The 24,178-nt window shown below is 36.1% G+C and overlaps 3 protein-coding genes and 1 long non-coding RNA gene across 5 annotated transcripts; 2 read left to right on the forward strand and 2 right to left on the reverse strand.

The window, feature by feature from the left end:
• On the forward strand, positions 1-578 carry LOC112792028 (uncharacterized). Its single transcript, XR_003197312.2, has 2 exons — positions 1-89; positions 198-578. It is a non-coding gene; the product is annotated as an uncharacterized lncRNA (long non-coding RNA).
• A 1,299-nt stretch (positions 579-1,877) lies between these two features.
• LOC112792026 (ankyrin repeat-containing protein At2g01680) lies at positions 1,878-4,633 on the forward strand. The gene is made up of 3 exons (XM_072210939.1): positions 1,878-2,275; positions 2,548-2,993; positions 3,498-4,633. Exons 1-3 carry the CDS (start codon positions 1,990-1,992, stop codon positions 4,368-4,370), a joined length of 1,605 nt encoding a protein of 534 aa, XP_072067040.1. The 5' UTR covers positions 1,878-1,989; the 3' UTR covers positions 4,371-4,633.
• A 614-nt stretch (positions 4,634-5,247) lies between these two features.
• Positions 5,248-12,548, reverse strand: LOC112792023 (protein VAC14 homolog). Of its 2 annotated transcripts, XM_025835097.3 has the most exons (20): positions 11,911-12,548; positions 11,678-11,791; positions 11,474-11,539; positions 11,054-11,143; positions 10,855-10,974; positions 10,619-10,647; positions 10,021-10,163; positions 9,830-9,924; positions 9,449-9,535; positions 9,189-9,296; positions 8,951-9,042; positions 8,648-8,729; positions 8,268-8,333; positions 7,795-7,910; positions 7,556-7,676; positions 7,007-7,168; positions 6,712-6,840; positions 6,399-6,467; positions 5,790-6,083; positions 5,248-5,698 (listed from the first exon to the last, which is right to left on the reverse strand). In XM_025835097.3, the coding sequence occupies exons 1-20, from the start codon at positions 11,989-11,991 to the stop codon at positions 5,594-5,596; spliced, it is 2,169 nt and encodes a 722-aa protein (XP_025690882.1). In that variant the 5' UTR covers positions 11,992-12,548; the 3' UTR covers positions 5,248-5,593. The 2 variants fall into 2 exon arrangements, with proteins under 2 accessions (XP_025690882.1, XP_025690883.1); XM_025835098.3 differs by lacking the exon at positions 6,712-6,840 and having other exon boundaries at positions 11,911-12,540.
• Positions 12,549-13,433: 885 nt separating this feature from the next.
• On the reverse strand, positions 13,434-20,685 carry LOC112792022 (nuclear pore complex protein NUP155). Its single transcript, XM_025835096.2, has 13 exons — positions 20,238-20,685; positions 19,636-19,805; positions 19,395-19,521; positions 18,799-19,061; positions 16,947-18,597; positions 16,653-16,865; positions 16,255-16,502; positions 15,726-16,140; positions 15,336-15,526; positions 14,536-14,893; positions 14,153-14,371; positions 13,745-14,070; positions 13,434-13,634 (listed from the first exon to the last, which is right to left on the reverse strand). The coding sequence occupies exons 1-13, from the start codon at positions 20,394-20,396 to the stop codon at positions 13,517-13,519; spliced, it is 4,458 nt and encodes a 1,485-aa protein (XP_025690881.1). The 5' UTR covers positions 20,397-20,685; the 3' UTR covers positions 13,434-13,516.
• Positions 20,686-24,178: the final 3,493 nt, after the last annotated feature.

Consider the following 24,178-nt stretch of genomic DNA (forward strand, 5'->3'; position numbering starts at 1 on the left):
GCAGCGTCTAGTTCACAAAGTAATGCTCGTCAAGCTCAGGGCAAGCTTGTGTTTGGGTCAAATGCAACCGTACTAAAGATACGGGAAAAGTAATTCTGCAACTTCTGCTTATATTTTCAAATATATGCTATCTTCGAACTCATTGTGCCTTGTGTTTCTTTGACGGACTGCTAGTTCTACAATTTGTGTCTTTGCAGGCAAAACAGTCAAAAGAAGAGCCACCTAAAGAGAAAGAAGAAAATAAATTTCAGCCTTTCACTGGAAAGAAGTATTCTTTACGGGGTTAATTTATATAATATCATTGCTTTCATAACTTTATAATGTAATTTATTTCGTTCATCGGTGCAAGGATCCCGGTCTAACTGCAGAACTATGTATTTTTCAGTGTAATATAAGCAGATTATAAGACCCAGTAGACGCTAGAAATTACTCAGTTTCCTTGATGGTTTGTGGATGAAAGTTCTTGACAACTGAAGAAAGTTTTCAATCATGTTTTGTGTGGGAGGTAACCATGCTCGAATTATTTTGCTTGTGATATAAAGAGGGTGCGAGTAATTTAATTGGCTTCTTTCCAATTAGTGAACTGACTTCCATTTTTATTCGTCAATTTATTTATTATATTTTAGAAATTGAAGATATGATAACTAATTAGAATGATAAATAATAGGATCGTTTGGGCAATTATTATAGTACAAGTGATTTATTAGTTTTTAGGATTGGAAGAGAAATGTATGCAAGGATGAACAGTATGCTTTCGACTTTAGTTGTTGAAAACAATTTAAGCCTTCTACTTCTAGCTGTTCAGCAGAATTAGCTTACAGTTTTTGTGCTGGACGATCTTATTGGTCAGCGAACAGTCCTTAATTAGTGCTCATAAAATTAGTATTTGTTAATTGGAATCTACACGTAGGAAATCTTCCAAGTATGCATACCAGAAGAACTATTTGACGATAGTTGGCATTAATGAGTATGTCATATCACTTTATTAAAATTTGAATCTTTGGTATCTTTCCTTATAAATTAGAAACTTCAATAAAAAATATAAATAAAAGTCGAAAAAAAAATTTTTTTGGCTCTCCTTTCCCTTATAGATATTGGGGTAATTCAACTTTTTCCCTTATAAATGTTGTTTGTTTACTCTTTTAAATCTTTTTAGTTACTAATTAACATTTTATTTAAAAATATATCGTACTAACTATAAAGGAAATATTTAAAACAACTAACTTCTCAATCGCGGAGGAAAGGTCTTGAATCAAATAAAGTAACCAGCTCTAGCATTTTGTTACTATATACCTCGTTACAATGTGGAATAATAAAATATATTTCAATTTACTAAACCAAGCAGCTAAATGACAAATATGAAAGACAATAGTAGTTTCATTGTGCGATAAATTAGTCATATCGAGAGAGAGATCATGCTTATTAACATGGTTTCTGTAACACATGAATGATGATATCTTAAACCGAACTATCATGATTAGATTAGATATTAGTGCCCCATTACTTAAATTAGTTTATGTAACACAAACACGCATATGCATATGCAAATGCAAGCATGCAGAGTGTTGTAGACATTCAGTAATTGAAGAACCCAATTGTCGTAAAGCAAGAATCTATTGAAAAAGTCAATGGCATCATACCCACATGGATTTTCTCTGTAACTAAGACTCTAGTGTCCCCACTCCGTCATCAAAATTATTAACATCTTTAATTAAGTAAACAGATACATACAAATATTGAGAACGCCACTTGGTGCACACATCCACTATCTTCTCTCTCTTCTCTCTATAATTGTGCACGGATAAGCAAGAACACGGTAAGTTCACACTTTTCCCCATTCATTTGCTCTCATCTGGGTCACACGGAAACAATGAGATGGAAGACAGGGAGAATTGACTTGAACTGCAAGATAGTCCAAGGAGAAGAAGAACGACAAGATTGGATTTTTTTTTTTTTTTTTGCAGAAGTAGAGAATAAGAGTGGTTGTTGATGATGGAGTCTTCGAAGGCTCTGCGGTTCATAACACACCAATCGTTGTTCTCGACCGTTCGATCTGGGAACCTTGATGAGCTGAAGAAGCTGGTGGAGCAGCTGAGAAAGGAAGAGTCTTGTTCTTGTGCTTCAGATGCATCATCTTCATCGATTTCTGACGTGATGTCCCTTCAGAACGATGCTGGAGAAACCGCTCTTTACATCGCCGCAGACAATAATCTGAAGGACGTGTTCAGCTTCTTGCTCAAACTCTGTGACTTCGAGATAGTGAAGATCAGTCCAAGTCTGACATGAACGCTTTCATGTTGCAAGCGTGTCATTGGTATTCTTTCTTTCTTTCAATTTTTTTGTATGTTCTTCAATTGGGTATATGATATATTCACCTTGGAATAACTTTTTCTATTTCTTATTGTTGATTCTTGATTCTTTCATTCAGTAATTGAAGCAATGTTACAATCTTTATCTTTAAAAATCTTGCTATTGTCTTATTAGGTCCTTCGAAAGTCGAAATTAGGAAGAAAGGGTGATTAACATGCTCTAATTGTTATTCATAATAAGGATTTCAATTATGTTATGTTAACATGTTAACAGATATTGTGAGGGAGTTTTTGAGTACTTGGCCAGAGCTTTGTAAGTTATGTGACTCATCAAACACCAGCCCGCTATATGCGGCTGCTGTTCATGATCATCTGGATGTGGTCAATGCTATCTTGGATGTTGACGCCAGTTCCATGATGATAGTTAGGAAAAATGGGAAAACTTCCCTGCACAATGCTGCTAGGTATGGTATGGTTCGAATTGTGAAAGTTCTTATTGCCCGGGATCCAGCAATAGTCTCCATCAAAGATAAAAAAGGTCAAACTGCACTTCACATGGCTGTCAAAGGACAGTGTAGTGCAGTGGTGGAGGAGATATTACAAGCTGATCCAACTATACTGAACGAACGGGACAAGAAAGGCAATACAGCTCTTCACATGGCTACGAGGAAAGGCCGTGAGCAGGTTGATCTTACTTCCCGTCGACCACAATTGTTGATTTTCGTACCATGTTTGCTTGTTGTTTTCATTATATTCCTATCTTTCTTCATATTCTATACTTTGTGGCGAGGATATTTGTGAATTTCAACTATTAAGTTGCTAATACCAAAAAAATTATTGATCTTCCTATATAGTTGGTTATACACCCATGACTATGTGTTTGATGGTAGGTCCCCTTTGCACTCTTTCTTTGTTGAGTGAGAGCACTGCTTTTAACTCAACCGCTCTCTTTTATTTGAGTTTTGGACATCCCCTTGTAAAGATATTAAGGAATGGCCTAACACATGGTAACATAAGGAGCTACATACTTATTCAAAACTTTGCTATGTGATTTGATTTGTATTTTTTGATACAATATACCTAATGACTCAGTTGTTTAAATTTACACGATTGACACCCACTCTTCCGAAGGACCTTTCCTCTTATTCATTTTTGCTCCATTTACTAACATGTTTCTCCTGTTCTCAGATTGTGGCCCTTTTGCTATGCTATACCGCCATGGAAGTTAACGCCATCAATAAGCAGCAGGAAACAGCTTTGGATTTGGCAGATAAACTGCCGTATGGAGATCCGTCTTTGGTAATTAAGGAAGCACTTGCAGAGTATGGTGCCAAGCATGCCAGGAATGTCGGAAAAATAGATGAAGCCATGGAACTCAAAAGAACTGTCAGTGACATAAAACATGAGGTGCAGTCACAACTTATACAAAATGAAACTACTCGTAGACGAGTTTCTGGAATTGCCAAGGAACTGAAGAAACTTCATAGGGAAGCAGTTCAGAACACCATTAATTCTGTCACAGTCGTAGCTGTCCTTTTTGCCTCAATAGCATTCCTGGCCATATTCAATTTGCCTGGTCAGTATATAACAGGAGGATCAGATGCAGGGAAGGCCAATATTGCCAATCGTCTTGGCTTCAAAGTTTTCTGCCTTCTGAATTCTACATCTCTCTTCATCTCACTTGCAGTCGTCGTAGTTCAAATCACTTTAGTAGCATGGGACACAAGGGCTCAAAGGCAGGTTGTATCAGTGGTTAACAAGCTAATGTGGGCTGCATGTGCTTGCACATGTGGTGCTTTTCTTGCAATAGCTTTTGAGGTTGTTGGAGAACACACATGGATGGCCTTGACCATCACCATTTTGGGAGTACCAATTCTAGTTGGAACACTAGCAAGCTTGTGCTACTTTGTTTTTCGACAACATTTTGGTGTTTTCCGCAGCGATTCACAGAGGCGAATCAAGAGAGCTAGCGGAAGCAAATCTTTTTCATGGTCGTACTCTGCAAATATATCAGACTTGGACGAATATAATTCCGACATTGAAAAGATCTATGCTCTGTGAGAACATACATAGCATCGGATGCAACTTTTTACTGAAACTGAGGTGAAAATGTTAGAGCAGTAGAATGGAGTATTCACCTGTTTTCAGATGAAGCTTCAGGTTGTAGTAGGCTGTGCAAATCTGTTTAATTTGCTCATATCTTGATTGTTAAGATCAATAATCAGCTCTCGGATGTAGATTTGTGTATATTATATTATAAGTGATGGAAAGGAAGTGCACTAAAGTTTTAAATTTGGAATAAGAAATTTCATCATAACACGAAATCCATCTAAATCTCCTCTAGTACTATTGGCAAACTTTAATGATTGTTTGTATCAACATAAGAAACTGCTTTTGAAATATGCTTTTTAATGTGTTTGTTTCAACTTTCAAAACCCTGTTTTTTACAGAAAAGTGAACTTTCTATGCCACAAGGAAAATTATAAGTTGAAACTTGAAAATAAAATATTTCGGTTTAGAAAGCTTCTTTCCATACAAGATCGATTTGGTTTAAGCAAAAAATTAGACTTCGAGAAACAAAATATAAAAATGGTGTGTGAAAAGTTTTCTGAAACCATATGTTTCTTTCATATTGGAGGTTATCTTTAATTAGTTTCTTCCTGGTATCTTCTAATTGATTCTCTCTCCGTGTTTGTTTGTTTTTTTTCCTCGTAGAAATCCTCAAGAAATGAACATTTAATAGGAAAAAAAACTTGCCAATACTTAAAGCGTACATCATAATGAGCTCTTAATACATGGAACAATATTCGTGAAATGCATGTGTAAGTGTTCTACAATGTTGCAACCTGAGGCAGCAACATATGATTCTCTGATATTATGAGATCAAACCAAACAAAACGCGTACCCCACACCCACACACACATGCATCACATTGTCATTGAGTATCTAATTCCTTATCAAATATTATTTAATTATTATATATCGCAGCAAATGATAAAGAGGTCAACAAAAGAGACCTTTTCCTGAATAAAATATGGCCTCTAGCCCTCATGGTTTTCAACAAAAACTAAAGAATACCTCAGCCAAAGCCCGAAGCTTCATCTTGATTCCAAAAACCCAAGAAATTTCTATGACAAGAGTATAATAATGAAACAAAACGCGCTACTATGTGATTTACAATTTTTTACAAATAAATAAGCCGATCCCATTCAAAGTTTATAAATATACTGAGAGAGATCATTGACACAATAAGGACTCAAGATATGAATGTGCAAGAACCACCTCTACACTTGGGGGCTTCTCTTTGATGATGATCTTGAAGTTGGAACATTAATTTCACTCAACTGCGGTCTCCTTGGTTCCTCTTGTTTCTGTGCTTCAACCATATTCTGCAGCCATTTACATCACCAAATACAAAATCAAAAGGATCACATAAATATGGTTTGCATCTAACTACAAGACTTGAGAGAGGTTGCAGACCTTTGATAATGAGGTCGAATTCTTGCGTGACTGCACCTGTGCTTTTGAATGTAGACGATGCAGGTGCTGCACTTGCTGAAACTGTTGTAGTCTTGCAGCAAAATTTATCCCGTTATGTGAGTTTCCACCATCCATGGTTATGTCGCCATCCTCGGTGATTTGAGAGCCACCAGGCATTTGATGAAGAAACTGGTAGGGATTCCCTGAGGGTGTTCTCTTTAGTTGCTCGCCATTGAAAGAATACGAAGGCACGGCTTTTAAACGAGTTTTCAGTATCTTAAAAGCGGCACTTTGCTGCATAATGACGGAAAATGAATTGTCAATATTAGCGACTACATATGCCGCCAAGGTTTCCAAGCTGTTGTTAATGTACATAATGTACATATATTCCTTGAGCACAATAAGGAAATACTGAGACTTGAGTGGACAGAAATTTGAATCATATTGTAAATAGAATTGTTCATGAAGTAGTGATGTACACCATTAAACAGGTAAACAGCAACGTGCTTAATAATAAGAGAGTAAAAACAATTCAAGCATGATATCTTAGACATTGTCTCACCACAAAACAAGGATGTCATAGAAAGAAATAATTGAAGTTGTTTATACCTGAGGAAGCAACATTAGAAGACCATACAATGCTTTAAACAACCATATATGTCTTCCAGGTTCAAGAAGCTGCAAAATTGCATGATGCTTCAGTGGATAAGAGAAGCATTTTTTAAAATATTGACATTCATTACCAAAACTATCTAACTGCCATCACTCTAAATGATGAAAATAATGCTCAATGCTCAATGCTTAATTTAACATAACAGAGAAAGTTCTGCACATTATATATTTTATCCCCCTAACAACAAGAATATTATATTACAGTATTGTAAAATATGAGCAGATCAAACAAGCAGTTTCAGTAAAGCACCTGCAATCTAAGATAAGCAAATATTGGAGTTTCCAGCAACTGAATCAATTTATCCAGCTGGACTAAAAATTTGACATTAATGTCTTCTTCAACGAGAGATTGAATCACAGTGCTAGCATGTTGGTAAGTCTGTCATGATAGATAATTTATATTATATGGGGAACATGATCTAAACAAAGGTAAGCAGTCGCTCACAAATATACAAAATTTAAAGAGGGCATTTGTGCTAGTGTGTGTCTGTGTACATGCACAAGACTTAAAAACTAATAATCAAAACCAAGTTACAGATACCTACCTGAGATAATAAGCAAAGACTTATAATTGCCATTGGAGAATGGCACCACGAGGCATACAAAGAAACATATAGATCCTTCCCAGCAGGATTTACCAGTGATTGCTTCAAAAGATCTCGGATCTCAGATAGTTCCAATGATGTAAGTAAAATCAAATTCAGAGCCTGAAATTTTTTTACAAAAGGAAGGGGGGGGGTATTAAAATCCATATCAATACCACTCTACTACACTGGATTGGCTAAAGGACTATTAAGTATTGTACACAAAATATTAAAATGCATATCAATGTCAATCAGTATACTTTCTATAGATCTGCTCAAAAGAGAAAAAACAGAACCAAGTTATGCAATTCACAAAAGAATGATTTCATCATTCCCATAAAAGCGAAGCAAATACACTAGATTAACTACAAAATTCATGAAGCTGTTTTGTTTAAATATTTGGTTAGAGCCTACAGGGTGGTGTGGGTCATAGACCTGTGAATTTATATATATCAGAATTTACATGTGTGTTGCATCTTGGTATTCAAGCTCGCAGAAAAGTCAACCAACCTGAACCATAATTGATGCAAAATCCAAATCAGGTTCCCCTTCTAGTATTGTAGAAAGTTCACGATAGACTCTCTCAGCATTCAAGAGAACACAAAGTCGGCGAATTATCAAAGCACCTCGTCTAAAGCATTTAAAAAAAACTAGAATTTAATAACTAAAGATGAAAATATAAGCAAATACAATATTTTAGTGAAACTGCATAAATAAAGATAAAATTTTGGAACAAGTAAAAAGCATACTTCTCCAAAAGAGAATTGTCTATCCGAAATTTGTCCACCAGGAAAACAACAATCTGCCGGAAGTGCTGAGGATCTTTTGCAATAGCTGCATGAACATCGAGAACTAGTAGTACAACCTGTTTAATTTTTTTTTAATTAAAAAAAAGGGAGATGAATCACTGATAATTCCAGTAAATTGCCTATTCCAGAAAGTGAAAACATTGCAAATAAGAAAAGGGGGAAATTCAAAAACTCATTTTTATTTAGAATCAAGTCAAGGGTAATGCAGACAGAAAAGAAATCTATCTAAATTTTCTGACAATGGCCACATATTTTTTTTAAACTAATTTCAGATAATGGCTTGAATGAATTGATAGAAGGACTTGCCCTTTGAACAAATGTACAATTACAGCAAGATTTGCATATAGATTTTGTGAAAGAATGATTTGATGAAACAAATAAATTAAAAGAGGATACCAGTATAACAAGGCTACCTCATCAGATGGGTCTGAAAGTGCTGTCAGTAGGGTACCAAATATGTCACCCAGATACTGTAAAACCTGTTTCAGACATAGATCCACATGTGAATAGAAACCAAAATCTTCCATCAACATAAAGGAGATCTTGTACTATCCTTTACAAAGCATTTTGAATAAATACAGAAGGGAGTCACATTAGTTTGATTACATGAAAGATTTTTACCCACAGAAAGAGAATGTCAAATGAAACTTTGCGAACTAAATTAAATTGAATATTATCGGCTAGCCAAGTATCGTATTTATTTCCTTGTTAACTGGGCCAGATCAACTCCAACAGTGTAAAGGGACCTAACAAGAACATCAAAATGAAAACCGAGTTTGAACAATCTAGTCACCTCAGTGCGATGTCTGTTCAAAAGGGTTGATATCCAGTGCAAAGCTTCAATGCGAGTAGCTTCCCATTCACTTGACAATTGGCTGATCAATCAAACCATCCCAAAATCAATCTATAGAATTACAAGTGCAAAATACAGTTGGCTAATTCTTTAAAAAGAATAAAAAATAAAATAAAATTCATGTAACAAGTTCCCCTAATAGCTTCTTACGTCAAACCATCACAGAAATTCGTAATATTTCAATTGCAAGTACCAAAAAAAATTCAAACCTAGCCTATTTCCCAGATCAGAGAAAAATTATACCTCCTAGCAATGGAGAGTATCGCTCCCACATCAAATGCTTCAGCTGGATCAGCCTTGATGGCACGTAGCTCTTCATTGGTTTCACGAGCAACCTTATACATAAGCCATAGATTGTTTCAAATGCTTTGTTTTGCATGGGGGAAAGGAATGTAATTTTAGTAAGAACACAAAAAACTGCCCGGCGGGGGGGCACGATAAGAGGATGGGTACAAAAAAAAGGGAAGCTCAAATAACCTACCACTCGAATTTTCTCTTCTTTATCTGATATGCAAGGCAAAATGGCTCCAAGAATGTCAGCATAATACGGAACAAGCTGGTCTCCACCAAGTTTGACAAACTCATTTATCTGTTCAAATAAGAAAGCAAAATGAATCACACAACACTAATTGTAATTTGGCTTTTGTTATAAAAGGAAATAATATTTGGGAAAATGCCAATATGCATAAAGTACAATAAAGCTAAATAATTAATTAGTCAAAGCACTGTGGCATTACTCACCCATGTGATAGCTGTTAGCCTGGTAAATTCATCTGGAGAACCTGCCCTTTGTACCAGGATTTCAGCCATTCGACCATAATCTACAGACTTCAAGAGTAGCACTGCTGAGTCAGAAAATGACTAATGAACAAAACACTTTGCTTTTGTGTCAAAACAGTAGTTGCAAAAGCAAAAAAGATGCATAGCACATTTGATCAAACAAAAAATTCGAAGACATACTAAGCATAAAATATTGATTATGGGGAAGATAAAGAAAATCCAACAAGAAGAGAAAAATAATGAATAAATGCAGTACAGAAGATAGGAAACATTGTCCACAGAGTGCGCCACAAGACTTGCAACTCAAAATACAAGTGGAAATTACATTAGCAAGAGCCTTACTGGAGAGTTCTTAATCTCTTGAAGAAACTCTGAAAGAGCAGAATCAGCTTGTTGACGTATTTCATGACTTGAGTCACTCAACATATTAAACAAGCCTGGAAATTTTGTATATGATTAGATGGTTGATCTCCATTTCATTTGTACAAAATGTTGAGAAGAATGGGAATCACTCTTTTAAAGGACATGCTTACCATCAAGAAAATCAGGAAGAAAACCCAGCATATCAATATCTGGGACGCTATCCAGTACAGTAATCCATCCTACCAAAAACTGGCGCACATATGGATTCAATACATTCATGCGCTCCCTCAACAGTGGTATGAATTCTTCAATACTAAACCAACAAAATAGGAAAAAGAAAGAAGAGGAGGGAACTCAGGTCAAGAAAAATTAGATACAGACGAAAAGGTGAAAAGTGAAATTTGCCTCTTTTTTTTTTTAGTATTAGATAGCCTGGCACCTCACATTGCATACAACCTTTACCTATTAAAGTTCTATTGAAAAGTTACATCCAAAATCTTAGGATGCGTTTGGTTTGCATTTTCATTTTCAGTATTTTCTGTTTTCTGGATTTTGTGAAGGAAAAAGTGAAAACAGAAAACAGGATTTTATTGTTTTCACTTTTTCCTTCACAAAATTCATAAAACAGAAAACACTAAAAATAAAAACAGAAAATAAAAATGCAAACCAAACGCAGTCTTCTGTACCCACACCGTCTACTGAAAATGTAAAGTAACATACTAACATGAACAGAGAAAAGTATAATATAGATGTGAAAGGATGGTGCACCTGAACTGATCGCTCTCGGTCACAATATCCTGCACGAATGAAGCAGTGTTTGATTTTAGTTAATCAAAATGGAACAGCAATTCAAGTTATTTGTTTTCTATTTCCTATTTTCGGATAAAAAAGCAATGTCAATTATTATTTCGTCATATTCTTTGGGAAATCTTGCTATGCGCATAGATAAAAAAAACAGCAGAAAAGGCTTTAGTGCTTTACTGGCGTGCAGGAGTGATGAATACCTTCACCAGTCGATCTAAGAGATGAGCAGCACTTTGTACATTGGCATCCGAGTCTGCAGAAAGCTTGCATAAGGCATCAAAGATCTGGTTGAAGAATACAATAAAATCCCCTCTCACAACCTGAGATACAACTAAAAATTTATGCATTAGAACAAAGCAGATGATCATACTGAAACTGAACATGGGTCAACACAGTCACCTTAGCTATGTTATATAGTGCTTCGCAAGCATAATAACGAACTCTGCTATCTTGGTCAGAGAAGGAATTCAAAACAGGGGGCACAATTTGCTGTCAATCACAAAAAGAAAAAAAAGGGTTATGCTTAGATACAATTATCATGCCAAAATTCCCGATATTTCATTTATGTTCCTTAGAGTGAATTTTATTTCACCATTTCTAATGTTCCTCAAAATGTTGCCAAAAAATTTGGTGCCAATGATTAGGGCAGAAAATTGCACCAATTCCAAGCACACAACATGTATTTCCCATTAGACACATTGAACGCGGATAAACTTCTTATGTACTACTAGAATGAATTCAAATTGTACCCCATGATAAACAAACAAACTCACTCCAATAAAAAGGACAAAATTCTTAAACAAGTGAGTAATCCCTCACCTCAAGATGCTGAGCTGCATCGGAAGTCAACCCAACAGTTGCAGCAGCCAATCCTATTAATCCTCCCTTCACCCATAATTTATTTTCAATTTAAGAAAATATATCATATAAGATGAAGAACCTATAAGCTTACTTAAAAGATATATAAAAAAAATCTTTTAACGAATGAAAAAAATAGAAATAAATAGAAGAAAAGAAAGTTACCTTCCGGTGATTGGCTTGTGGAGAATAAGTGAATTCCGTTGTCAACAAATTGATCACAGCCGTTATTTTTTCATGCTCCCCAGCAGCAGCAAGCTGCTTCACTATGCCCTCAACCTATAGGCACAGATAGATACCCCCACAAAATCAACTCCCCATAAAAAAATGCTCAAAACCCTAAAACCCCAAATTAACCGAATTGCAACAGGATAAACAAGAAAGGGTTGAGTACAAACATCAAGTGCAGCGTTCTTGCGCTTCTCGTACAGCTTGTCAGCAAGGTTGCGGAGCACGGCTGCCGGAATCACCTCTGCCATGGCAACACCCGCAAGCTGGGAAGCAGTTGGATACTCAAAAGCACAAAACCTTTTCGGAATCAAATTCGTTTTCGGATCTTCTCCTGCTCGAAACGAAACATTTCGGTAGTGCTTTTTGTTTTCTGGTTCTTTTTCGCTTTTTTGGGATCAGATACGGAATCAGAAAGTCAAGATTTTTTTGGGGGATAACGATTGACGTGGAAGTGGAGTGCGATTGTGCTGGGGAAATTTGAATTAAGAGGAATAAATCAGATCTAGTAACTTTTTTGTGAAATTGAAACTAAAACTGAAAATGAAAATAAAATAAAATAATTGAACCCTATTTTTTCCCCTTTATTTTAATTAGAGATTAGAGATGAAATGAAATGGAAAATTGAAAATTCTTGTCGCTACAGGAACAATAACTTTGGGATTTAAGATCCTTTTAATAATAAAATTAAAACAAGTTTGTGAGTGAGTGTCTGCATTGTTTCTACTTTCTACCAATACCAGGCCAGCTCGAAGCTGAAGTTGAAACTTCTAACAAAAACACACTTCGTGAAGTTACATAAATGCCCTCTGTTTGTGCCCAATCATATTATATTTAATTACTTATTATTTATGTATATCATGCTCAGTGGTATTTTAGGAATTAACTGTAATAAATTCAACATTTTCCTCTCTTTAATACTTTTCCAAGTATTACTTTATCGCTTGTATATTATTATTAGATTAGGACTTTGTTTTATTTATCTTCATGTTTTCGGATTTGGTAAGGCTACTTTTTGTGATCTAGTCAAGAAAGGTTTCTTTTAATGATTTTATCTGAGATGGTTTCCTCAATATCACCGCTTAACAAAGAAATTATTCTTAAGACTTTCTTAATTACAAGTGTTTTAAGTTAAAAATTAATATTTCAAAATCTATATCTTCATGCTCTAAATTAATACTTATTGCTTATAATCCACAATCAAACTTCTTTCTCTCACCAATGTGATATTAGTTTATATACACTCCACTGTTTTAAAAGATAAAAAACAGTATTATTACCAATTTACCATCACAGAAGAGACATATTTTAGCTTATAGCTTAGAAGAATAAAACCGATCCCATATGGTGCACTTGGTTCCGATTTTGAATTTATGAAATGTGAAGACGTAATATAAACAACAGTTTCCTAAATTCGCAAAATGCTAACAAATTCTACGAAGCAGCACCATCATACATTTTTTAGTATATAACATAATCTTTTGGATTATGAAACTAGATTGCCCGCAAGTAGACAAATTCAAACCATTCAACCTGAGGCAGCAAAGTTTGGAAGAATAGGCTCAGGTGAATGGAGACCCGGAATGTGGAGATTTTTATCATCTTAGTTGATACACAAACTAAAGGCTAAAAGGGAAGGGAAGGGAAGGAAAAGAAGAACAAAAAATGAGATCACATGATCACGCATCCAATATGGAAAAAATTAGACACCTCTTATTGCAAGATAATTATTTTATAAGAAGAAATTGATACAACACTATTCTAATGGAACAAAGATCAATATCGATCAAATGATTGGGGACTTATAAGCGACTCTTCGAGTTCTCTAAAGCCTCGGTAGACATGTTCTGTTTGATTCTGGGGAAGGGCTAACCTTCGCACTTCAGTCATGTACCTGTAAAGGTTGGGAACATTTAATTTCTAATATAATGTTGTATCCAGCACAGAAAAAGCATATTCTTTTTAGAAATTTTAAATGGACAATATAAGTATAGAGAAGTAGACCTGTTTGCCGCACTTGTGATCTTATCACGAATTCCTTGGCTAACAACTGTTCTTTCAAGTGGGAATCCTGAACCTAGTATGAGGGAAGAACCGGAGGCACTTGCACCCATTCTCTGTGAATATACAGACATTGCCCACTCGCGAAGAACCACAAGGACTGATCTCAGCATGCGTAATCTAAGATTTGGGGAGGGCAACACAGCTCCACTTGATAACAATTGGTCATATGTATTCAATACAGGCTCAGCTGCACCCTTGCAAGCAGAAAGAAGGGCTCTAGCAACATCTTCATCACCAACAGATTCAGCCCCCGAGTTTAACCTCTCCTACAAAAAATTATGAATTCATAGTTTGAAAATAATAGTTTAAGTCATATGTTGTTCAAATGGAACAAGTTTTGGAACATACCAGTGCAGACTTCTCTAGGTGAAGACAAATAGTGTTGAGTGGTATAACAGCTCCATCACCAGGATAAATCCGGGGGCCAACCCTCTTCAATACCGAGCAAGCTTCAGCAATGCCACCTCTTGAAAGAGCTTGATCAATAAGTCTAGCCCATGTCTCTCTGACAATTATGCTGTCAGCATCACCAGAATAATTGGCAAAGTACAGCATCTCCAGGCATATCTGAAACAAAGGTATTAAGTGAAGGACAATTAATAAGAAATTTGATATAGAAGTTTCAGTAGTTGGCAAATTATTATTGCAACTTTTTCAACAAGAACCCATGTGAACAATCTGAAGAGAAAATCTAACTTATGTAAATCTAACATAAAACACTATAACAGTACCTCCCAGAGTTCAAAGGGAACTGCATATTCATTATATAATTGTGTTATGCTCTTTACATCCGATGATAGCTCCATGGCCTTCTCTCGTGCTACGCTTGCAAAATTTGCATCAGCAGTTGAACCGCCCTCGGGGACTGCACCATCTTGAATGGAATCAGATGTGCTAGGTGAAATCTCATTCCTGGAAGCCATTGCCTCCAATTCCTCTTTGATCTTTATCTGAAACCGAAGAACAGCAAGCTTCCCTTCAAGCAAATCTAGGAATCCACTATCAATGGAACTCCGAGCAGAACCTACTAAACCATCACTATTAGCTGCACTTTTTGCTTGTAGAACTGCATTACTTAGGTATTGACACCTGAATTTTACAAATAATATTAAGATGATAAGAAGATATCCAAGAATATAGACCAAAATAATTCTAGTAATCATAATAGATTCTAAAGACCATTGGGGAGGGCTTGAAACCAGAAACAGATCACCCTGAATACATGTGAAATGTAGAGCCTTGCCACAGAACAGCTACAACCATAGACCAGTTAATCTATCTAATCCAAGACAAATAACAAGCAGAACTTATTTGAGAATTAATGGAATCAGTAACCAATTTCCATGCTTTATAGGATTAAATCACGTGCCAGATCTTGCATCTTTTCCTAGTGTTGATGAAAGTGCAGCTCAGTAAATTGATCCAGGTTTGCAGCAATGAAGTAAGAAAACTACTTATAAGGCCAGAATCTTCAAAAGAATACTAAGAAAGAGGAGATAATAAGTTACAAGGAACTGAGTAACTAATTAACCTCTGTTCAAGAGTAGGAACTCCATCAACAGAACGTCGTTCAGCTAGTCTTAGCAATGCATGAGCTGCAAGCATATGTTGCCGCTTCAAGACATAATACCGTGCCAAAAGTTCATAGTACTTGACTTGATTGGATGACATAGGTGCTCCAGATTGCCCAGTTGGAGAAGTTGTTGCAGTCACAGCACGAACCTTGAAGACCGAGAAAACATAAGAGGGCAGATAATTAGAAAAATGAAAACTTTACAGTAAATAGTATGAAAATATGGCTTGTATGTAGTTTTGCATTCAGCACATACACAAACAAAATTTTAACGCTATGTTTGTGCCCATTTTGACCAATTGAAGACCAAGCCACAGACAAATTAGAAAGAGAAAGAAACAATTGAACCTCTTGGATGGGTTTACGACCGGCACTTTGCAAAAAGGGCAACAGATCAGGACCTCCATACTCTAACAACTCATTTTCAAGACCTAAATCAATCATAGCTTGGTATAGATACTCATGGAAAATTCTGTCAGGAGACTGGACACCAAGTTGAACAATTTGACTAATATATTTTTTTCGAGAAGCTGGATCAAGGGTAGATTGCAAAGCAGCAGATCTGATAGGAGAGCCAAATTCCTTCTGAGAGTTGTCACCTTTCAGAGACCGTAAAGTACTAATAACTATCTCATAACACTGTTCGCGCTGAGCAAGTGTCTGTTCTCTGACACTTGCATCAATTTCATCATTATAAGCATCACCTGCAGGATCGATAGCTTGTGCCTTTTGAAGAGGTAAGCGCACTACAGCTTCATAATATCTGCAGTTGTCAAGTACATTTTATACTTTCAGATTGAAGCATTCCAATCACAGGCCAATAAAACAAATGATGATGCTTGACATAAAAAATGGACAACAAGAAAAGAAAAAATACCTCAAATCCTCAAAACGCTTGCAAACAGTTCGTAAGTCTGCAGACTCTGGAACTTTGCTTAAGCAATTAAATGCTTCTCTTGCAAGATTCTCCTTTTCCTCATCATCTATAGTCACAGCAGCTCTCTCCAGAGCTTCCACAGCTAAGAAAAACTTGTAATCAGACTCCTTATAGTAGCTTGGACAACCCTCTCTTAATCTCCTGCTAATGTCATCTACAGTTCCCCTACCATCAGGACCAGTATAATACTGGAACGATGTATGATATGAAATAAAACTCAGAACTATACAAGGGAGAAACAAAAGTTTGTTCAAGAAAACATAGAAAGCTATATTAAATCATTAACATATAAATTCCCACAGAAGTTTCCTTCACATCTAGCCTAAAACAGGCTTTACCTCCATTAGAGCAGAAATAAGTCTCGTAGCAAGCCGGTCACCCTCCTCAGAACAAACTAACTGATGAAATGTTAACTGAACTAATGCTTGTTGAAGGTTAGCATCAAATCCTTGAATCAATCGAGTGACATGATGCTGGGAAATAAGTTGAAGCAAAAACAGGGCTTCACCAGATCTAAGAAGCAACTGCCTAATACATTCCATTGCCCTCACCTGTAACAAAAGCCTAAATGAGAAATTAAACCAATAAATGAGAACATATAAAACATCAAGAAAACACTTGACATAACCCACCTCCATGGCAGCTAATTCTGCAGGACTATATGGCAGCCTTTGTCTTTTGTTACTTGTTCCACCACCATTAGACTCCACATTTCTGGAGTACGCACCAAATAAGTTTCTCACCATACTTCGATCACCTGCACCTAATGCTGAACCAGTACCATATAGAATTGAACCACTTAGATCGCCCAAACCTGCAACGCATCCATAAAGTCCTCTCCTCTGGTTCCTTCTAGATCTTAAGAATTTTTCTAAAGATCGGATTTTGTGTTCAAGGACTTGCATAGCACCAACAGAGAGTCTGCAGACAACTACCCCATTTTCAGATAAAGCACCTGACGGGGCTAAATTGCCTTTCACAAGCATCACAGGAAGTTCCCAAAGAGGAAAAAGTAATCTAGATGAACACAAACAGAGTCCTTCATGTGCGGCTGAAAATACTGGCTCAGCCTCCTGAACAACCTGGCCCATGCTAAATCCACCAGCAGCAGTTCTTGTGTTTGATAATGCACTACTACCTTCAAGTTGTGGCATTCCAACAACTCTTGGATCCTCAAAAGCTTCAGCAGCCTTCTCGGCAATAACATTGCTAATAAGGTTTTCCGAGTGCACTATTCTTGCAGCTAGCATTAGACACATAGCAGCTGCCTCACCAGCACCAAAACGATTGAAGAAATCTTCTAAAACTGATCTTGGAGAGCTGGACTCTAATAACCTTCTTAAAATGTCCAGTGGCCTGTTTAACACAATTTCCATCATGCCCATTGTGCTGAAGATAACAATCCTCCTTCTTGGCAATATATGTTGAGTCGAAAGGTCTCCCCTTGCCCAGAGTTTCCCAGATACCCTGTCACATGATTCCATTGGGCTCTCATAACCACTGAACTCAATTTCTGAATATAAAGACTGCACAGTAGATGCAGTATCAGGCAAAGGTAAGACATCTGCCACAGAAAGCATTCGCCCTTCAACTGGTAAAGAAGATACAGATTCTCGTAATGCACGGGAACTCCTTGAATTTGTCCCAAGATTACCTGATGGTGATGATTGGGTGCTTGAATCCCGGTTCAATACAAGGAGAGAAGGCATAGCTGAAGGTGATGCATCAGAAAGGATAAGAGTACCTGCAGAACAATATGCTGCCTCAACTTTCAATGAGAGATCCTCATTTTGAGGCCTAGACGCAAGAGCTATGGCTCCAAATGTGAGACTACCACTAACACCCCAAGGAGGAGCAGGCCTTGTAGCGACAACCTTTAAACAGCTAGGCCTGTGATGACTGGTGCTGAACCCAGTCAAATTTGCACTAGAAGGAGAAGTAGACAGGTACATCCTTCTGCCATCTGATAAAACAGCAACAAGGTGCAGCAACTTGGACTCAAGTGTGGATAATGGTGCAATACAAACAATAGATGGCTTGGGTGAACGATTTGAGACTCTTGATCCTGTTGATTGTCTACCTCCATAATGACCATCCCTCTGATTAACAAGATTCCTTTCTTCAGCAACTTTCTTTAATGGACCATCCCCATTTTGCCCTAGAACATAAACCTGAAGCTTCATCTCTTCAGTTCGGGCATACAATATTTGCCTCTCATTATCAAAAACCATTTCAACAATGGGGTCGATGGCTCCAAAGTTGAACACATTTGGTATAACCCAGCTGCATAAAACGGCTAAGTCATGTCATTAGGGAATTAGCAAAGAAACATATACCACTTAAAATGAGGCAAGTTACAAGTCATTTAAAGAAAAAACATGCACAATTTGGACTTTAAAGGTTAAAAAATTGATAGAAGGAATCAAATAGCATAGTTAGATTTAGTAACTTGTATGCCACTAGAAGATCCAAAGCTCCAAGTACCTTGAAATTAAACTTCCTAAGCCAGCAGTGAGGCAGATTTTTCTGCAGCGCTTTTGCCATCCTGAACCTGTAGAATAAAGAAGCTCGTATATATGGCTATCACGACCAGCAAGGAAAATACGGCCCTTATCAGTACATGTCACACAAGTCATTGTAACCCCATCGGACGGTACAGTATACTCTGGCAATGGCTGTAATGTGACTTCTGCAAATGGATCTGATCCATCGGCTCCTCCAGAGCAGCACACTCCTACCAAAATCAACTGACAGAAAGCGATTGGTAAGAAACAATATTGCTTGGACAAATTCTTGAAAGAACAAGCCACACAAGGTTTATAAGAAACAAATCATACAGAGCTTCTTTTGAAGAATAAAGGGATCTTATAACATATTTTCATACAAAGCTAAGCAGCATATATCAAAGTGATAAGCATCAGAAAACTATTAGTATCAATTGCAAATAAACTCATTGGATCTTGCACGGATATAAAATAAGCAATTCATCATATAATAATAAAAAAGTAATTCAGAAGGATGAATTTTATACTTTTAGTAAACAAGTACTGGAAAAAAGTTAAACATAATTTGGTTATTACCTCAACAGGCGTTGCTAAAACTAAAAGATATTGGATGGCTTCAACAAAAACACCTGGTTTTGATTTTGCAAGACCAACTGCACAAATAGCTTGCTCTTCCCCACTATATTCAGGACATTGACCATCCCTAAGGAAGACCAACATTAGATTAGAGGTAATGCAGCACGTATAAATATAAGTTCTAGTAAATAGAAGATGCCGTTAAACTAAATTAATTCCAGACCATCATCATGGTACTTACCACTTATCAAAACGCCAAAGAAACAAGGAATTGTCCACAGATGCCCATGCCCTACGTATTTCAGGAAATATTCCACAAAAGGCAGTTCCTTCCCCACCAGCTGCATTGTATCTTTCAATGAGAACAGGAGGCAACTCCCATGTATTGGCAACCTCAACTAAAGGGGGCCACTGAGATGAAATCCAAAGAAAAAAATATGGCATAAGATACATGCTAGAACTAAACTCCAACCCTAGACAGTTTGCTAACAGGCATGCTATATACCTATAATGCATGTTGCCGTTATGATTTATGCTACATTGTAGTATTATACCCACACACAATAACACTATAACAGATAAAAACACTTCACAAAAAGAAGCAACTTTTTTTGCTTTTCAAGCAAAATTTGATCTTGTATCTTTTACCCTATTGAACATTCACTCTGGGCCTTCTGTGTTCTGAGTAAGCATAATGTAAGGAACCCCCTACCAAGACACTCAATTTTAGCTTGGAGGCAAAATTGGCTAAATTACAGAAACACAGCGTATGGAGGTGAATCTAATGGAACCAATTCGAAACCCTGAGAGTAGGAGAGGTAAAAGATAGGAAGATAGAGATACCTCTCTGGGGAGAGTGGAGTAAGGGTGGCTAGCATATCTTGAAGCTTCAAGAGCTTCTTCGAGGTCAAGCTGAGGCGAAACCTCGCGACCAATGCGATCACTGACAACGAGACCCGCGTTCGTCACATCACGCATCACAACCTCGTCTTCCCACGACATCTCCGCGGCGCCGAGCTTCAACTGAAATTTCAGAACTACTAAGGGGATTGGAGAAACTGAATATTTAACTCTCCTTCCCGAAAAAACGAACGGAGAAAATGAAATTTGAAAATTGGGGGAAGAAAGAGTGGGAGAGGGAGGGAAGTGAAATGAGAGGAGAAATGTAGGGTTTTGAGGAGGGTTTCGTAAATTTGATAGTGGCGGGCAAACACTGCTGACTGTGACTGTGTGACCGAGTGACCGCGATTGTTTTCCTGTTCTTTTTTAATTACCCCATTGTTTCCTTGTCAATTTTTTATTTTCTTTTAGAATTTGATTCAAAAGGAAACAGCAAATCTTCTTTTTTATTATTTTATTCATGTTATAGCACAAGTCATAATTTATTTTTAAATGGTAAGTATCATGGTGTAATGCTGGATTATGGAGTTGTTTTTAAATTGTCACAATTTCTTATCTCTTTTTTTTTTTCTAAATCTGAAACATTCATAATCCTCTTTTTATATAATATTAACCATTTTTTTCTTCTCTCTTACTTCACCACTACCACCACCCTCATGCCTCTTTTACAGTTAGAACCTCCTTTACTAAATTCTGGTCACGGCTTCGCCTTCAAACTCATTCTAGTGAGATTTGATAATTGTTCTAGTTTTTTGTTTTGTTGCAAATTTTATTGGTGCTTGCTGTGAAGGAAATTGAGGATGTGAAAGCGGCAAGTGCAACAACGGTTGTTTTTTATTCTTTTTCACCCTTTTTTTTTTTGTAAGATCAGTTGATATTGTAGTGTAGTTCTAAATTTAGTCTACTTCAAACTCTACAAAGCATCTTTTTCTTATCTTTAATATCTCAGCTTATAGAAAATAAGGGAAGTTCTGAGAATAAAGGAGACATGGTAGTCAAATAGAAATAAAAAAGGAAGTTAAGGTGGTGACAATGGAGAATTAACAAAATTTGAAATTAGAGAAAAGGAAATAATGGTGATCATAAAAGGCTGGATAATTTTAAATTTTCGATTAATTTCTTTAAAAGCCAAAAAAAATTAGTTAGTTTTTTTTTATAAATAATTTTATCAATCAATATAAATAAAAAATATATAGGGATTAGCGAAACGTAACCCTCTAATTACTGTCATCGCATAATCGTTTAATTATTGCATAATCGTTTCGTCAACGCAAAATTCCCTATCATTGTATAGTTAGTATATCGTCTTCAACCGTCTGTTGGTGCTGTCATTGTGCCCTCCGACGCTACTCCTTTGTGCGTCGCACGCTACCGACTTGCATCGAACAAAAGAAACATCTTAAATTTAAGAAAAGAACCATCCAAAGTTTAACGAAAAAAACATTCCAAGGTTAATAAAAGAAACATCCCACAGTTGCCTTCTTAGGATATCCATTGCAATCTATAGCAAGGAGATTCTTTGTCCACCTTTCATCGAGAACGAATTGCGTGGACGGAGACCGGGTAAGGGCTAGTCGACGGCGTGATTGGGCGTGGCGCCATCTGGAGATCCCTTCGTGGCGTTGTGAACGTCGTCTCTGACAGTTCCTTGCGAAGGAAAACTGAGTTATGACACTGATTCGACAACAAGATCGGGCGACACGACAACGCGAAAGGCCGGTTAGTTCCTTTCGTGGGGTTGTGGGCATCGGCACAAGAATACCGAGGTTGTTGCTATGCGAGAAGACGGTAAGGTGAACGGCGTGAATGGGAGTAGGAGTAGGAGAGAAAAATAGAGTGTGCGGTTAGTTTTTTTCTTTTTACAATAAGTAATAGTGAAAAATCAAAATAGAATTAGGTCTAGATAATGTTGTTGGTTTTTTTTTTTTGTTATTGAGCTTTTTTATTAGGACTTACATTGTAAAAGACAAAACTGATTGATAGTTTGTTTTTTAATTTATTAAATTCAATCTTTAAAAATAAAAATTTATTAATTCGTTATATAAAATTTATAAAATTATATATATTAATCATGTACCGACCAAATTTAATCATTTTTTTATAAAAATATAATCCAATTTATTTGGGGTTAATTTAGTTAGAACAAAATATTCGGATTAGATTGGAATATATTTATTATATTTGGTTCGACTTGGGCGACGACCCCATGTACAAGCTTTTATAAACTCTTTCCTTCAAACACCAAAGATAGGCCGTTGCTAGTAGTTATCAAATACGACTCAACCTGTTTGGTTCGATCAGAAATTTGGTCATTCGGTCACCCAGCCGAATCGAGTCACTTGTCAAACTGCTTAAGCATTGAATTCAATGAAAACCGATTCGACCCGAACGTATTTTGTGAAAATTGGTGACTCGGCCGGCTCATATCACTTGAACTAGGTCATATTTTTTTTAGAGTAAACTATCGAAATGGTACCTGAAAGTTTGTATTGATGACAAAACAACTTCCAAAAGATGCTAATGACAAATAAGTCCCTGAATGAATTAAAAATACGTAAAAAAAAATAAATATTAAATATATTTTTTAAAAAACGATTTTAGAGATCAAATTTAGATGCAAATTTTTGTAATCATTATTAGAAAAATAATATATTTTCATCATTAAAATTTAGTAATTTTTTGTCAAGTGAATTTAAAATAAAAAATTATTGTGAATGACCGCATTTTTTTTGAAAAAGAAAAAAGAAAAATCTCGTGAAAACTCAGGTGTAGTCAACTTCACGTGAAGTTGATAGTTAAGAGCTATTAAATGATTTGAATGATTTAACTAAATTTTCATCTAACGGCACGTGAAGTTGACTGTTCTTGAATTTCTACCAAAAAATATAGAGATCAAATTTTACCCTGAATTTTTTTGTGCACTTTATATTTATTTATTCAAACGTTGTCATAAAAATTTAATTTAATGAATAAGTTATTTGCTAAATATACATTTTTTTATCTTATCAAAAATAAAATATTTATTAGTTTCTTTTTTTTTTGTCTTTTTTCAAATCATTTAAGAATTATTTTATTGGTAACGTTTTTGTACGATTTTTTTAAAATTTGAAAAAAACAAGGCCGTTCACTTTAAAACCTCACGCGCGATGCCCTAAGTCATGTTGATCACCCATCTCTCTCACCTCTCTTTTCTTTCTGAATTTCTTCTCTCTTCTCTCGCCACTCTCTCTCACAAGCTCACTGAGTCTCACCTCTCTTACGGCTGGTCTCGCCGTTGACCTCTCTCGCTCCAGTATCTCGCTTCTCTCGTGGCCGTTTTGGACTTAAGCTCGTTGCGCTTTGTTACCGTCGAAAGCTCGTCTTCTTGCTTCGGCCGTCAACGCTTTTCTTCGATCCTGTTATTTCTTTTTCAATTTATTCTTAAATTTGTTGTTGAAGGTTGATGTTGTTGCTGAAATAATGATTTAATTAATTTTGTTTTGCTGTAAATCATACTTGGAGAATTGGAGTTTAAGTTTTTGTTGTTGAAAGTTATTATAATTGAATTTGTTGTTAAAAATTATCAATGAACTGAATTTATTGCTGTAAGTTAAGTTTGATGCTGAACATATCACTGAGTACATTTTTTTGTTTTTGGAAGTAGAATTTGTTGCTGTAAGTCTTTCGTTTTTTCTTTTGTTAGAATCTTAAAAATAATGTTGTATATAGTTTTTTAGAATTGTCAAAGCTAAATACTAGGAATTTCGAATGATATTTCTTCATTGTGCACGGTATTTCATTGCTGTTAAATTTTACTATACTTCGAATATTATCATAGTTGAATTTGTTGTTGCAAATTATCAATGAGCTGAATTTGTTACTTCTATGTTGAATTGTTGCTGAAT

The sequence above is a fragment of the Arachis hypogaea genome, chromosome 13, assembly GCF_003086295.3.
Source record: "Arachis hypogaea cultivar Tifrunner chromosome 13, arahy.Tifrunner.gnm2.J5K5, whole genome shotgun sequence".
Lineage (NCBI taxonomy): Eukaryota > Viridiplantae > Streptophyta > Magnoliopsida > Fabales > Fabaceae > Arachis > Arachis hypogaea.